This window comes from Mustela erminea, chromosome 13 (assembly GCF_009829155.1).
Source record: "Mustela erminea isolate mMusErm1 chromosome 13, mMusErm1.Pri, whole genome shotgun sequence".
Classification (NCBI taxonomy): domain Eukaryota; kingdom Metazoa; phylum Chordata; class Mammalia; order Carnivora; family Mustelidae; genus Mustela; species Mustela erminea.
Window position 1 is genome coordinate 24,583,021 of NC_045626.1, and position 12,921 is coordinate 24,595,941.

The 12,921-nt window shown below is 40.6% G+C and overlaps 1 protein-coding gene across 4 annotated transcripts in view; it reads left to right on the forward strand.

Moving 5' to 3' along the window:
* DYM (dymeclin) overlaps nucleotides 1–12,921 on the forward strand; it is a 335,376-nt gene that overhangs the window by 40,975 nt on the left and 281,480 nt on the right. For all 4 annotated transcript variants that reach the window (XM_032310930.1, XM_032310934.1, XM_032310932.1 and 1 more), the window contains one exon: nucleotides 12,800–12,852. In XM_032310930.1, coding sequence (XP_032166821.1) covers nucleotides 12,800–12,852 — 53 coding nt within the window. The remainder of the gene's footprint in view (nucleotides 1–12,799; nucleotides 12,853–12,921) is intronic.

Consider the following 12,921-nt stretch of genomic DNA (forward strand, 5'->3'; position numbering starts at 1 on the left):
TCCTCTCTCCCTGCCCCTCCCCCCCGACTTGTGCACGTTCTCTCTCTCTCAAATAAGTCTTCAAAAAAATTTAAAGAAAGGAGTTAAATACTATTCATATGGAAAGAGTATTAGACATTAGATGTGTTTATTCTCACGTTGTGACCTTGGGCAAGTTGCTTGCTTGGCTTCTCTGTTCCTGCCATGTGTAAAATGAGAATGCTCCAGTTTCCTCAGGCAGCTTCTCAGGGTTTTGGAAAGAAGTCGGGTGCAGTAACCGCTGTGAGAGCACTCTGAGTTGTTTACAAGTCTGTAAAGATGGCAAATTAGAGCTAATCAGCAAATTTATTTCCATATCAGCAATTAATATGCCAGAGTCCTTTAACACATTTATTTTCCTTCCTTTTTTTTTTTCTCAAGTAGACTACATGCTGAGCGTGGAGCCCAACATGGGCCTTGAACTGGAGACTCTTGAGATTAAAGAAAAGGCTTTTTTTTTTTTTTCTTTTAAGTAAGGTTTATGTGGGGCTTGTATAGTGTGGGGCTTGAACTCACAACCCTCTGAGATGAGTAGCTTGCTCTGCTGACTGAACCAGCCGGGTGCCCCTTTAAACACATTTCTATTGTTAGAAGTTAAAAAACACTTTTCCTAAATCTTCTCCTCTCGTGTTGAAATACTGTCTTTAAATAGAATGTGAAAGTTAGTTTAAACTTCATTTTAGACAAGCAATTAAAATTCTCAATTAGTGGAGTTCAAATTGATGAAATCCTGCTAACTGTATACTTAGTCACATTTTTAGTTTTTAAAAATACTTTTATCTGTGTGTAAAAACTTTAAAAAAAAAAATCTGCCGGGACGCCTGGGTGGCTCAGTTAAGCGGCTGCCTTCAGCTCAGGTCATGATCCCAGTGTCCTGGGATTGAGTCCCACATCGGGCTCCTTGCTCAGCAGGGAGCCTGCTTCTCCCTCTGCCTCAGCCTGACACTCTGTCTGCCTGTGCTCACTCTCTCTGACAAATAAATAAATAAATAAATAGATAGATAGATCTGCCTTTGGGGTACCGACTGGGTGGCTCAGTCAGTAAGGCGTCTGCCTTTGGCTGGGCTCATGATCCCAGGGTCCTGGGATGGAGCCCTGCGTCAGGCACCCTGCTCAAGCAGGGAACCTACTTCTCTCTCTCCTGCTCCCCCTGCTTGTGAATTCTCTCTCTCTCTGTGTCAGATAAATAAATAAAATCTTTAAACAAATAAAATTTAAAAATTTGCTTTTATGTGGGAACCGACATACCTTGCGTATCTGAGAGTATGGTAAGACTCTTACTTGGGTTGCAGTGTTGTTTTACAACCACTTGGTAAGACTGTTTTCTAAGATTATGTGTTATTCACCTCTTCTTTCTTTCCTTAATCCCCGAGGGCCAGCGCCGTGGCCTGGCAGCATCCCTTAGTACCTCTTGTGTTACTCAAAAATCCAAAGTGTGGACAGATGAAGAATGAGACAGATGGGTTGGTAGAAGAGAAATGGAAGAGTCCAGGCATGGGCAGGGAACCAACGGTGGATTGTGGGACGTGCTGAAGGGTCACAAACAATTCCTCCTGGTGGGTCGTATTGGCTCCATCATACGGGTCACGGGGAAGTTCAGTTAGCAGCCTAAGTGTGCCGCTTCTGCGCACAGCAGTGGCGACTGTTTGGGTTGGCAGCTGAAGCCTGGCTGAGCTCTTACGCCAGCTGACTAAAATATTGTAAATAACTCTTCCATAGTTTCACGGGTGACAATTAACAGGAATAGGTATTTAGTTTATTAGATGACTCTTTTTATATATTTATTTTGGTTGCCGAAACTAGAATTCTTGAACTACAGGCTTCGTATGAAATTAGCTTTTTTTTCCCCTACCAACAAATGTTCTTTCTTGTTTATTGGTCAGTTTTGGAAACTGCTTGCCACCTCACAGGGGTGCTGTGTTGGTGAATGGAGGGATGTGTGCTCTTAACACTGAGCTCCGTCCATTTTGTTCTTCCGTGTACGAAGGGATGTCGGGGTTTCTGCGAGGTAGTGGGGGGACAGCAGACCTAACCAGGCGGGACAAGGTGGTTTCTCTTCTCTCCTTTCACCTCGTGAATTGTGGCTGGAGACACTGGAGACATTTTCTGCATAAGTGGCTGATACAGTTGATCATCTATTTCTGTAATGAAAAAATAGACACAATTATTTTTTACTTAATATTTGCTATTTTTTTTCTTTTTCCATCAAAACTGAACATTTCTGTATCCTCTCCACTGTACCATTTTTGAAGTTAAGGCCAGAGTTCTTTGTCGGAGGACCATGACATGGAGTTTAAGTTCAAAGCAGTTGCAAACTCTCTGTACAGTAGTTCTTGGTGGGCTCCCATGTTATTTAATACAAAAATGGTCTGCCTGGTGTGATGAAGGAGTGCCGGTGGTGTTCGATAGACTCTGCTCTGACTTTACAGTGGTGTGATGATAATTTGCCAGTTAGACATCACATCCTTTATGAATTCCTTTGAATAGGCTCTTTTAGAGGGAAAAGAAATTCTGTGATTGTCATATAGGTGCTTATTCTTGCTTTCTGTCGGTATATGTTTTTCTGAATATTAAGATCACAGGATTTCGTGTCAAAAGATCTGAGCATATGATTTTGCAAATTTAGGAATATGTGTGGGATTATAAGCCATAGCTGTGCACTTCTGTGGGGAGTGATAATTCATTAAATCATCCTGCAGTATAATTGCAGTACTCATTGGAACAGAAGTATTCATTGACCTAGCAATTGCAGTTCTGGAGTTTATGTTGAGATAATTGGACAGGTTCAGAAATATATGCAGAAAGATACATGTGTGAAGACAATGTTTATGAAAGGAAATTGCTAACAACCTAATGTTCGTAAGGAGATTGATAAAAAATGAAAATGATGCATCTGCATACTGTTAATGTTACACAGTCATTAAAAATGATCATATGTTTATACAAAAGGGAAAAGATCCACAGCATTTTAAGTGGTTAAAGCCAATTATAAAACCATTCATATACTGTAATTTATTCAAGCAAAATTGTGTAGAAGTCTGGATTTTAAAAATGTGTTTATTCATATAACACTTGTGTAGCTTTATTTTTATGATTTGCTTTTTAAAATTTGTTATTTTAATATAATTACAGATTCACAGGAGGTTGCCAGAAATGTACAAAGAGGTCCCTGGCATACTGCACTCATCTCCCGCAGTGGTAACAACTCCCGTAACTATAGTTCAGTATCAAAGCCAGGAAACTGATGTTGGTACTATCCATGAAGGTTATTGGAACTTCAGCAGTTAGTTATACATGGCACACATTTGTTGTGTGTTTATATAGCTCTGTACAATTTTATCACATGTATAGACTTGTATAACCACTACCGCAATCAAGATGCTTACCTGTTTCATTCCAACAAGGCTCCCTTGTGCTTTCCCTTTATAGCTGCACGAACCCCCACCCCCTCATCTCTAATTCTTGGCAGCCGCTGATCAGTTTTCAATCTCTGTCATTTTGTTATTTCAAGAAAGTTATGTAGATTCTGAGATTTTGAGATTGGCTCTTTTCACTCAGGATAATGCCCTTGAGATCCATTCAAGTTGTGTATATCAGTAGTTCATTCCTTTTTATTGCTGAGTAGTAGTCTGTGTTTTGTATGTATCATAGTTTTTTTTCTTAAGATTTTATTTATTCATTTGACAGACAGAGATCACAAGTAGGCAGAGAGGCAGGCAGAGAGGAGGAAGCAGGCTCCCCGCTGAGCAGAGAGCCCAATGTGGGGCTCGATCCCAGGACCCTGCGATCATGACCTGAGCTGAAGGCAGAGGCTTTAATCCACTGAGCCACCCAGGCGCCCCTCATAGTTTGTTTAAATGATGATTCACTGAAGGACGTTTGCATTGTTTCTAGTTTGGGTCTGTTATGAGTAAACCTGCCGTGAACAGTTGTGTACAGGTTTTCAGGTGAATATAAGTTTTTATTTCTTTGAGATAAATGGTCAACTGTGCAGCCACTGGGTTGTATGGTAAGAGCAGGTTGAAGTGTATTTTTTTAAATTATTTTTTAAAATTTATTTTTAACTGACGTATAGTTGGCATATTATGTTAGTTCTAGCTGTACAGCCTAGTGAAATGATAATTGTATACATAACAAAATTCTCACTATGATAAGTGTAGTTACCAAGTGCACGTTTGGTGTTACACAAACTATCAAACTGTTTCCTGGTGGCTATATCATTTTATATTCCCACCAGTAATGTATGTGAGATCCATTTTCTCTGTGTCCTTGCCAGTATTTGCTGTTGTCACTTGTCACTCCTTTTTTTTTCTTTGTTTAGCAGTTCCGGTAGCTGTATAGTATTACCTCTGTCTTTATTTAGTATGGCTCATTTCTACAAAAATAAAACCTTTTTTTACAAACGATTTTTTTAATTTGAGAGAGTGCACAAACAGGGAGAGAAACAGAGGAAGAGGGAGAAGCAGATTCCCTGCTGATCAGGAAGCCTGCTGTGGGGCTTGATCCCAGGACCCTGAGATCGTGACCTGAGCCAAAGGCAGACACTTAACCGACTGAGCCACCGAGGTGCCCCCCAAAACATTTTCTTTTAAAAAAGAAAAAGTAAGGGCACCTGGGTAGCTCAGTGGATTAAGCATCTGCCTTCGGCTCAGGGCATGATGTCAGAGTCCTGGGATCACCCCACATCTGGCTCCCTGCTCAGCAGGGGGCCTGCTTCCCCACCCCCCTGCCTGCTTGCGGTCTCTCTCTGTGTGTCTAATAAATAAATAAAATCTTTAAAAAAATTACCTAGATAGAAGCCTCCGTTCTGCCATTTATTAAAAGTAACGTAAAATTGAGAAGTTTTGTTAGGTGACAAAGGACTTTTGATTTCCTTGGTAATCCACTAGGGTTGTTCATCTGTAGTAAAATACGAATGTAAGTAAGATCAAAGCAGATCACCTACAGTTGTTTGACACAAAATGTATAAAGCTGCTTAAAGAGTTACTGAATTTTGTTTTATCCTTCCTTCTGTGTCATGCGGGAAAAACGGGAAGATCGACAAATTACTCGTCAGGTGTATTTAAGAATAAATCTATGCAGATTTGATAGTTTACTACATACGGTTTCATTTTATTTTTGTGTGGTGAGTTGGTGGTATCCTTAGCTTCGTTTCGCAGATGAGCAACTGAGTCTCTCAAATGAAGTAACTTGGCTAGGTTATACCATTGATAATTGTCATTATCATTAATCATTAACATGGTCGGAAAGTCATTTGCTAGTGTGCAGAAGTGATGGGAACCGTTGAGAGGCTGTATGCTTGGTCAGGTACTGGAAGTGACTGGCGTGAGAATGTAGTGGATGCAGAGACATTCTCTAGCCTTCCTGTTGATATTCCTGCCCAGTATTCCAATTGTTGTATAATTTTAGTGGAATTCAACTAGATTTTTTAAACCGTAAACATTTAAACTTGACTGTTTAAAGTCAAGTGTTCTGCCTTAGTAACAGTTAAGATAGTAGTTTATCTAAGTTTGCAGGTGCAACACTTGGCCGTAGTCTTAATTCTAGTATTGTGAGTACGTGTTCAGGCTTTCTTTATCATATACATCCCTGGAAGCATTAGTTTGAGTCATTTTTGTTGTTCTGAAAGTCTAAAAAGATGGTTGGAATCAGGGTCAGACATTTAACTGTTGTGTAGCTGGGGCACCTTGCTGCTGCTCTAAGAGTCGTGTTCTGTGTGTTTTTGATTCTGTGCTCCGTGGCTTCCCCCTTAATGCAGGGTGAAATCCAAACTCAGTGTGACTTTGAGGTTCTCTACTCTTCGGCTGTATTTTATCCTACCAGTGTTCTCTGCCTACGCTTCCTGGTTATTTAAGTTTGGTTTTGCTGTATGTTAGCACATTCAACGGAAGGGGCATCGACTGTACTGGTTATTTGAGACCTAACTCACAAATCACTGAGCTGTATTATTGGTATTCACTGGGGAATTTGGTCTTAGAAGCTGACTTCGAGGTTGGTAGAGTTCTCCTAGGGAGATTATCTTCAGGGAATCAAAGGAACAGAAATGGCAGTGGTAACGTTTAAGAACTTGGCTGTAGTTGTGAAAATTTTAATAACCACTTCATTGCTGAATTACCTTTAGGGAAGTTCAGTGAAGGTTCTTAGTACTAGAAAAATCCCTAGACCAGTTTCACAGTTTGTTGAGATACGTGCGTGTGATTCTGGGGAACATCTCTCCAGTCCCACGGGTCTTACTGTTATCCCAGTGTCACCAGCAAAACTGAGACTCCTGTGAGACTCCCTTTGTTTGTGTTGCTGTGGAAGAGTGGCCAAACCCTGGGTGGGAGGCGCCTACTACGTTATCACAGAGAAGGATTGCTTCAGACTGAGCTGCGCCTGATAATCGATCAGTGTGGTTGTTTTATCTACAGTTTAGTTCATGTACAAAAGTTTGATTAAGAGATGACTAGTTTTGGGCGCCTGGCTGGCTCAGTCGTTACGCGTCTGCCTTTAGCTCAGGTCATGGTCCCAAGGGTCCTGGGATTGAGCCCCTCATCGGGCTCCCTGCTCAGCGGGAAGCCTACTTCTCCCTCTCCCACTCCCCCTGCTTGTGTTCCCTCTCTCACTGTCTCTCTATCAAATAAATAATCTTAGGAAAAAAAAAAAGAGAGAGATGACTAGTTTTATCGTTTCTCGGCCTTTTGGCTAAGATCAAGTGAAGAGATGACTAGTTTTGAGTATTTATTATCCCTAACATCCCATTATCGACATTTAAACAATTGACCTCGAGTTGTAGAGTTTTGTGTACAATGAGTTTGGAGTTCCCTGTGTGGTACTCATTTATTAAATCTGTATTGGTGTAAATATTTGCTGCCCTTTTGCCCCCTTTTTGCATTCTCCCAGTACCCCAAATCTGCCTTCAGAAACAACATTCGGTTTCTAATTGTAATTGTCTTGGAAACATTGGCTGATTTTGCAGCACCATTTTACTTTTATTTACTGCAAATGATGATTTGTTAGTCGCCTGCTGCCAGAGCATCTGAGCTCATTTGTTTAACTAAAACAGCTTTGCGCGTAGATTCCTAAATACCCGGCAACAGTTACCAACCGCCCCGGTTGCTTACCACCTCATTTTAGCTCTAAATCAAGCAAATGAAAACGAAGACTATTCCTAAAATGTTCCAAGAAGTTTCGAAAATTAGGATAGAGGGATGAGAGGAAGGGGAATTCTATTATAATGATCAGCATGTTGCTTTTGGCCAGGGCGGTGTGTCTGGCTGATTTCCTTTGTAGAAATAAGTGACGCTTCAGGGTGCGGAACCTGTGCTGCTCCTGCTACAAACACGGTTCTGTGAACCTGTGATTTACTGGGTCATGACCAAGTGTTATTCTTCTGGGAGGCATGGGTGATTGAGACATTTTCCCTGGCCTCCTTCGTTTACAGTTTGGGCACTGGAGATGCTTCTGACCCAAAGTGGTGATTGTTGAGGGGGTGGCGGCAGTGGTGCTCCTTGAGCTCATAGCCCTGTGGAGGGGACCCAGGCCTGCCCAGCCTGATTACACGGCCTGATTGCACACCACCCACAGGTGCTGGCTGGCTTACCGCAAGAGGGAGCTTTCCAAGAGAGGGGGTGCTGATTCCCCACCTTTCCCCTCTCTTCATCCTTGAGTGACAAAGAAATCAGACTGCTTCAGAAAGAAATATTATTTCATACTTGGAATTAAATAGATGTATTTTAAAAATATTTTAATAAAAATTTAAGCTCTGGGGCAGACCTTGCCTCGAGGGTTGGAGAGTGTGAGGTGCTTCTGGAGGAATAGGGGGAAATAATTAGTTTTGTCTTCTAACAGAGTGTCTGACGATGGCATTCCCTCGGTCAGGACATTTTTATTATGTGCCTGCTTTGTACCAGGTTGCGAATGCCGGGATGAATGAGGACCCCACAGGCTTGGAGCAGAGGGACACACAGAGGAGAAGTTGGGCAAAGTTGCTACTAAGTACTCAGTTTTATAATTGGGTGCTTTTGGGGCACCAGAGACCTCTTCTTATGTGATCAAAGAAGATTTTCTGGAGGAAGTGATGTCCAAGCCAGCCTTACTAATAGATGTTGGAATTAATCATTTTTTCAGGCTAGTATTGTATGAAAAATAAATCAGAACCCTGTTTTGGGACCATTCAGTGCCTTTCTGTTGATAACAAGTTGAGAAACTGAACTCCAGACTTCGTCTGGTTAGGGTACTTTTCTAGTATTCTGGTTTTCCATTCTCCAATGTAGATTAGCCTCTGCTTTCCAGAATGTGCCCGGCTGTGTGATGGCCATGCTTTTTGCATGTGTTGTTACTCAATGTCTAGAAAACCCTCCCCTTTTCCCTCCCCTTTGTCTGCCAGACTGACTTCTTTTGCAGTTACTTCTTCGGGGATGTCTTCCTTGACTTCTCCTGGGGTAGGTTGGAGGCACCTCCTATGAGTTCAAGGGCTAGCCTTGATCTTGGGGTTTCCCCTCCACCAAATAGTTTGTCTACTTCTTTATTTCTAAATGTAACTTGAAGACAGAGGCAGCATCTTTCAGAGAACCCGGGATGTCCCAAGTGTCCAGGCAGTGTTTGCTGAATGAATAGGCATAGAAGCTTTTGAAGATTGTAGCCTCATGTATATAATTGAAGCTCTTGGTTCCAGCCAGTTTTAAGAGAGTGTTATTGACTGAAGAAGATAGAAGCACCACTGAGACAGATTTTATGCATGTGGTTGAGTTATTAATCTCATAAAGCTATTTACAGTCTTTTGCATTTATACCTCTTTTATTTTTTGCCTGAGTAACCAATAAATTGAGTAACTCATAGTTTCTACTTCCTGCCAACTGCTAATGTATATTATTAAATCAGACCACAGTGATTTATTAATTAGAAGTCTTGGTTATTAACAAAAATCAATTGATTTAGCATATGCCAGAATGAGGGGCATATGTGATGAACAGACAGGGATATCTCATTGAATCTAAGGTCGAGAACATAGCTGGGCTCTCGGAAGAACCGACCCCAAGAATCAGAAGGCGAGCGGGAATTCAGAGAGACCTTTCTGTTGGCCTCTGCTTTCTCCTCAAAGTTCCTTCATTTGTTTTTCTTACTAACTGGCTTTCTCTGCTTCTCAGTGGATAGAGGATGGTTTCCCCCAACTCTCAGCTTTGCAGCCAAATTCCAGGTGTATGGAAAATCTGTCTTTCCATCTCAGATCCAAATTCCCCAAGACTGGCGTGGCTTACAGTAGATTCTATCCCTGATTGAGTCAGCAGTGACCAGGGAGTGGGGTTATGCTAAACAACCCTGTTAGGTGGGAAGATAAGAGAAAAGGATGGGGGAGATCAGCAGACTGACACCGTGAGGCAGTCAGACAATAAAAATATTTTTATAAATAAAAATACGGTGACAAAGACTAGAGACCCATATACGCTTTGTTGTAGGATCATTTTGGGGTTATTTTGCCTAAAAATTTTTTTTTCAACCTTGGGTGAAACTTGCAGATTTAACTTTGAAAAGATACTTACTTTTTTTTTTTTTTAAGGATTTTATTTATTTATTTGACAAAGATCACAAGTAGGCAGAGAGGCATGCAGAAAGAGAGAGAAGCAGGCTCCCCACTGAGCAGGGATCCCGATGTGGGGCTTGATCCCAGGACCCTGAGATCATGACCTGAGGCAAAGGCAGAGGTTTAAGCCACTGAGCCACCCAGGCACCCCAGATATTTACCTTTTTGAGTGTGAATATAATTTGAGATTCCTAAGGTAATGGCATGTTCACTGAAGTAATGAGTAGGTTTTAGCTTTATGTGTGTGTATAATACTTAAACATGATACTGTCTTCACTTGTTGGGAGACAGGTTCTAGAGTGGCTCTCATGCAAATACAAGGGGAGACCCACATAATTTAAAGTTTTCCAACAACCACATTAGAAAAGTGAAGCAGGTGAAATCAATTTTAATAATACAGCCATATGTATTTATGTAAACATAAAAAGAGGATTTGTAACTCTTCTGCTTATTAGAAGAGGTCATCATGGGATTTAAATATGCTAATAAATTTGAAAGTGCTGTGAGAAACGTTTAAAGGGTTATATAAGCATAAAACATTATTTTAATTAACTGGGGGAAAACCCACTACATTTTGGAATCAGTAACTAGCTATCATTTCCTGAGGTTTTACTCTGTGCTGGACACTGTTCTAAGCACTTCATATGTGTTAGGTGACGTAATGATGACGATGCTTGTGGAGCAGGCGTGCTCATGATGATCTCTGTGTGTAAATGAGGAAATGAAGACATAAAGAGTTAAGAAACTAGCCTAAGTCACGTAGGTTGTAACTAGTTGAGCTGGAATTGGAAGTGGAATGTGCTTTTTTTTTTTTTTTTTTTATTGTGGCAAAATAGACACAACAGAAAATTGATCATTTTAACCATTAAAAAAAAAAGTTTATTTATTTTAGAGAGTCGGGGGGGTGGGGAGAACGCAGGGTGGGGAGGGGCAGAGGGAGAAGGAGAGAGAGTCTCAAGCAGACTCCATGCTCAGCGCAGAGCCCAACATCCATCTCAGTCTGACCCTGAGATCATGACCTGAGCCAAAACCAAGAGTTGGACACTTAGTGGACTGAGCCACCCAGCTGCCCCTCATTTTAACCATTTTTAAGTGGACACTTCTGTGGCATTAAATATGTTCACTTTGTTGTTTAACCCACCATCCATCTCCAGAACTCTTTCATCTTCCCAAACTGAAACTCTACCCATTAAACACTTGACTTCCCATCTCCTCTGCCTCCAACTTCACCATTGGGAACCACCATTCTACTTTCCTCCCTATGAATTTGACTACTCTAGGAGCCTTATATAAGTGGAATCATACAGTATTTGTCTTTTTGTGGCTGGTTTGTTTCATTTAGCATAATGTCTTCAAGGTTCATCTATGTTGTAATGTGTCAGAATTTCTTTCCTTTTTAAGGCTGAATAATATTTCATTGTATGGATGTGTACCATATTTTGTATCATGATTCATCCATTGATGGACACTTTGGTTGCTTCTGCTTTTGCTTTTTGTGAATGATGGTGAACATGGTGTACATATATCAATATGAATCCCTGCTTTCAGTCCTTTTTGGGTGTATGTATAACCAGAAATGGAATTGCTTGGTCACATAGTAATTATATATTTAGTTTTTTGAGGAATTGCCATACTCTTTTTCATAGCCCCTGCATCATTTTACATGCTCACCAGCTGTGCATGAGGGTCCCCATTTCTCTACATCCCGTCCAATATTTACTTTTTTCTTTCCTTTTTTTTTTTTTAATAGCCATTTTAATAGGTCTGAAAGCAGTATCTCATTGTGGTTTTGATTTACATTTCCCTAATGACTAGTGTTGTTGTACATCTTTTCATATATACCTGTTAGCCTTTTGTATGTCTTCTTTGGAGATATATCTGTTTAAATCCTTTGTCCATTTTTATTTTTATTTTTTATTTTTTTTTTTTTTAAAGATTTTTTTTAATTTATTCATTTGACAGATAGAGATCACAAGTAGGCAGAGAGGCAGGCAGAGAGAGAGGTAGAAGCAGGCTTCCCGCTGAGCAGAGAGCCCGATGTGGGGCTCGATCCCAGGACCCTGGGATCATGACCTGAGCAGAAGGCAGAGGCTTTAACCCACTGAGCCACCCAGGCGCCCCCCTTTGTCCATTTTTAAATTGGATTGTTTTTGTGGGCTTTTTTGTTGCTGTTCTTGAGTCAGAGATTTTTGTTTGTTTGTTTGTGTATTCCAGATATTAGTCTTGTCAGATACATTATTTGCAAATATTTTCTCCCATTTTGTTGGGTTGACTTTTTACTCTGTGATAGTATCCTTTGATGTGCAAAAGCTCTTAATTTTGGTAAAGCCCATCTTAACGTATTTTTTCTTTTCATGTCCTCGGTTTTGATGTCATATCCAAGAACTCATTGCCGAATTCAATGTCATAAAGCTTTCCCCTGTGTTTTTTATTTCTGAGTTTTATGTCTGTCTGTGTCTGTACCTCTTGTCTCTGTCTCTGTTTCTATTTTTCTGTGTTTTTTTTCCTATATGTTTATAAATTATTGAAGCTTATGTATATGTTCTCTCTTTTCTTCCCTTGTTCCTTTCTTTGTTGTTGATCTGTTTGAAGGTATTGCAGATATCACGAGATTCCATATATCTCCTAAAAATAATGGCATTTTCCCCAAATAACTATAACCCCATGATTGGTACTGCTCTTTGAACTGGGCAGCTGGGACCCTGCTCTGTGCTTGGTACTTTGGAGTGACTTTCTTGCATTTTTCTAAGTCTCTCCATTCCTCCCTTTCCCCTGCCCCAGTGCCTGAAAGGTGGGGCTCCTCGAGTGCTTCTCTTTTAGGAATCTCATTGAGAGGCACCTGGAGGGCTCAGTTAAAGGTCTGCCTTTGGCTCAGGTCATGATCCTGGGGTCCTGGGATTGAGCCCTGCGTTGGCCTTCCTGCTGAGCGGGAAGTCTGCTTCTCCCTCTCCCTTTCCCCTGGCTTGTGTTCCCTCTCTCTGTCAAATAAATAAATAAAATCTTAAAAAAAAAATCTTATATTGAGAATTATAGTACATTTTCTAATTATGTTGAAAACAGAAGCTTAACTTTATTTTGTTGATTGTATTGTTTACCGCTACATATACCATATTTTCCTCCTAAATTGTTTTTCTCTTTATTTTTGTATATTCCTTTAACTGGTTAGCATGTATATATTTAGTGTTGTAGTTATTAATTACCTTTTTTCTCTCTCTCCAGCAATGAGCTGAAGCTTTTGGAGGAAGCAACCATTTCAGTCTGCAGGTCTTTAGGTAAGGGGCAAAATGAGCCTGCGTATATATGTACGTGTGTGGCATTTGTTTCAAAATTTCTGTTAAAAG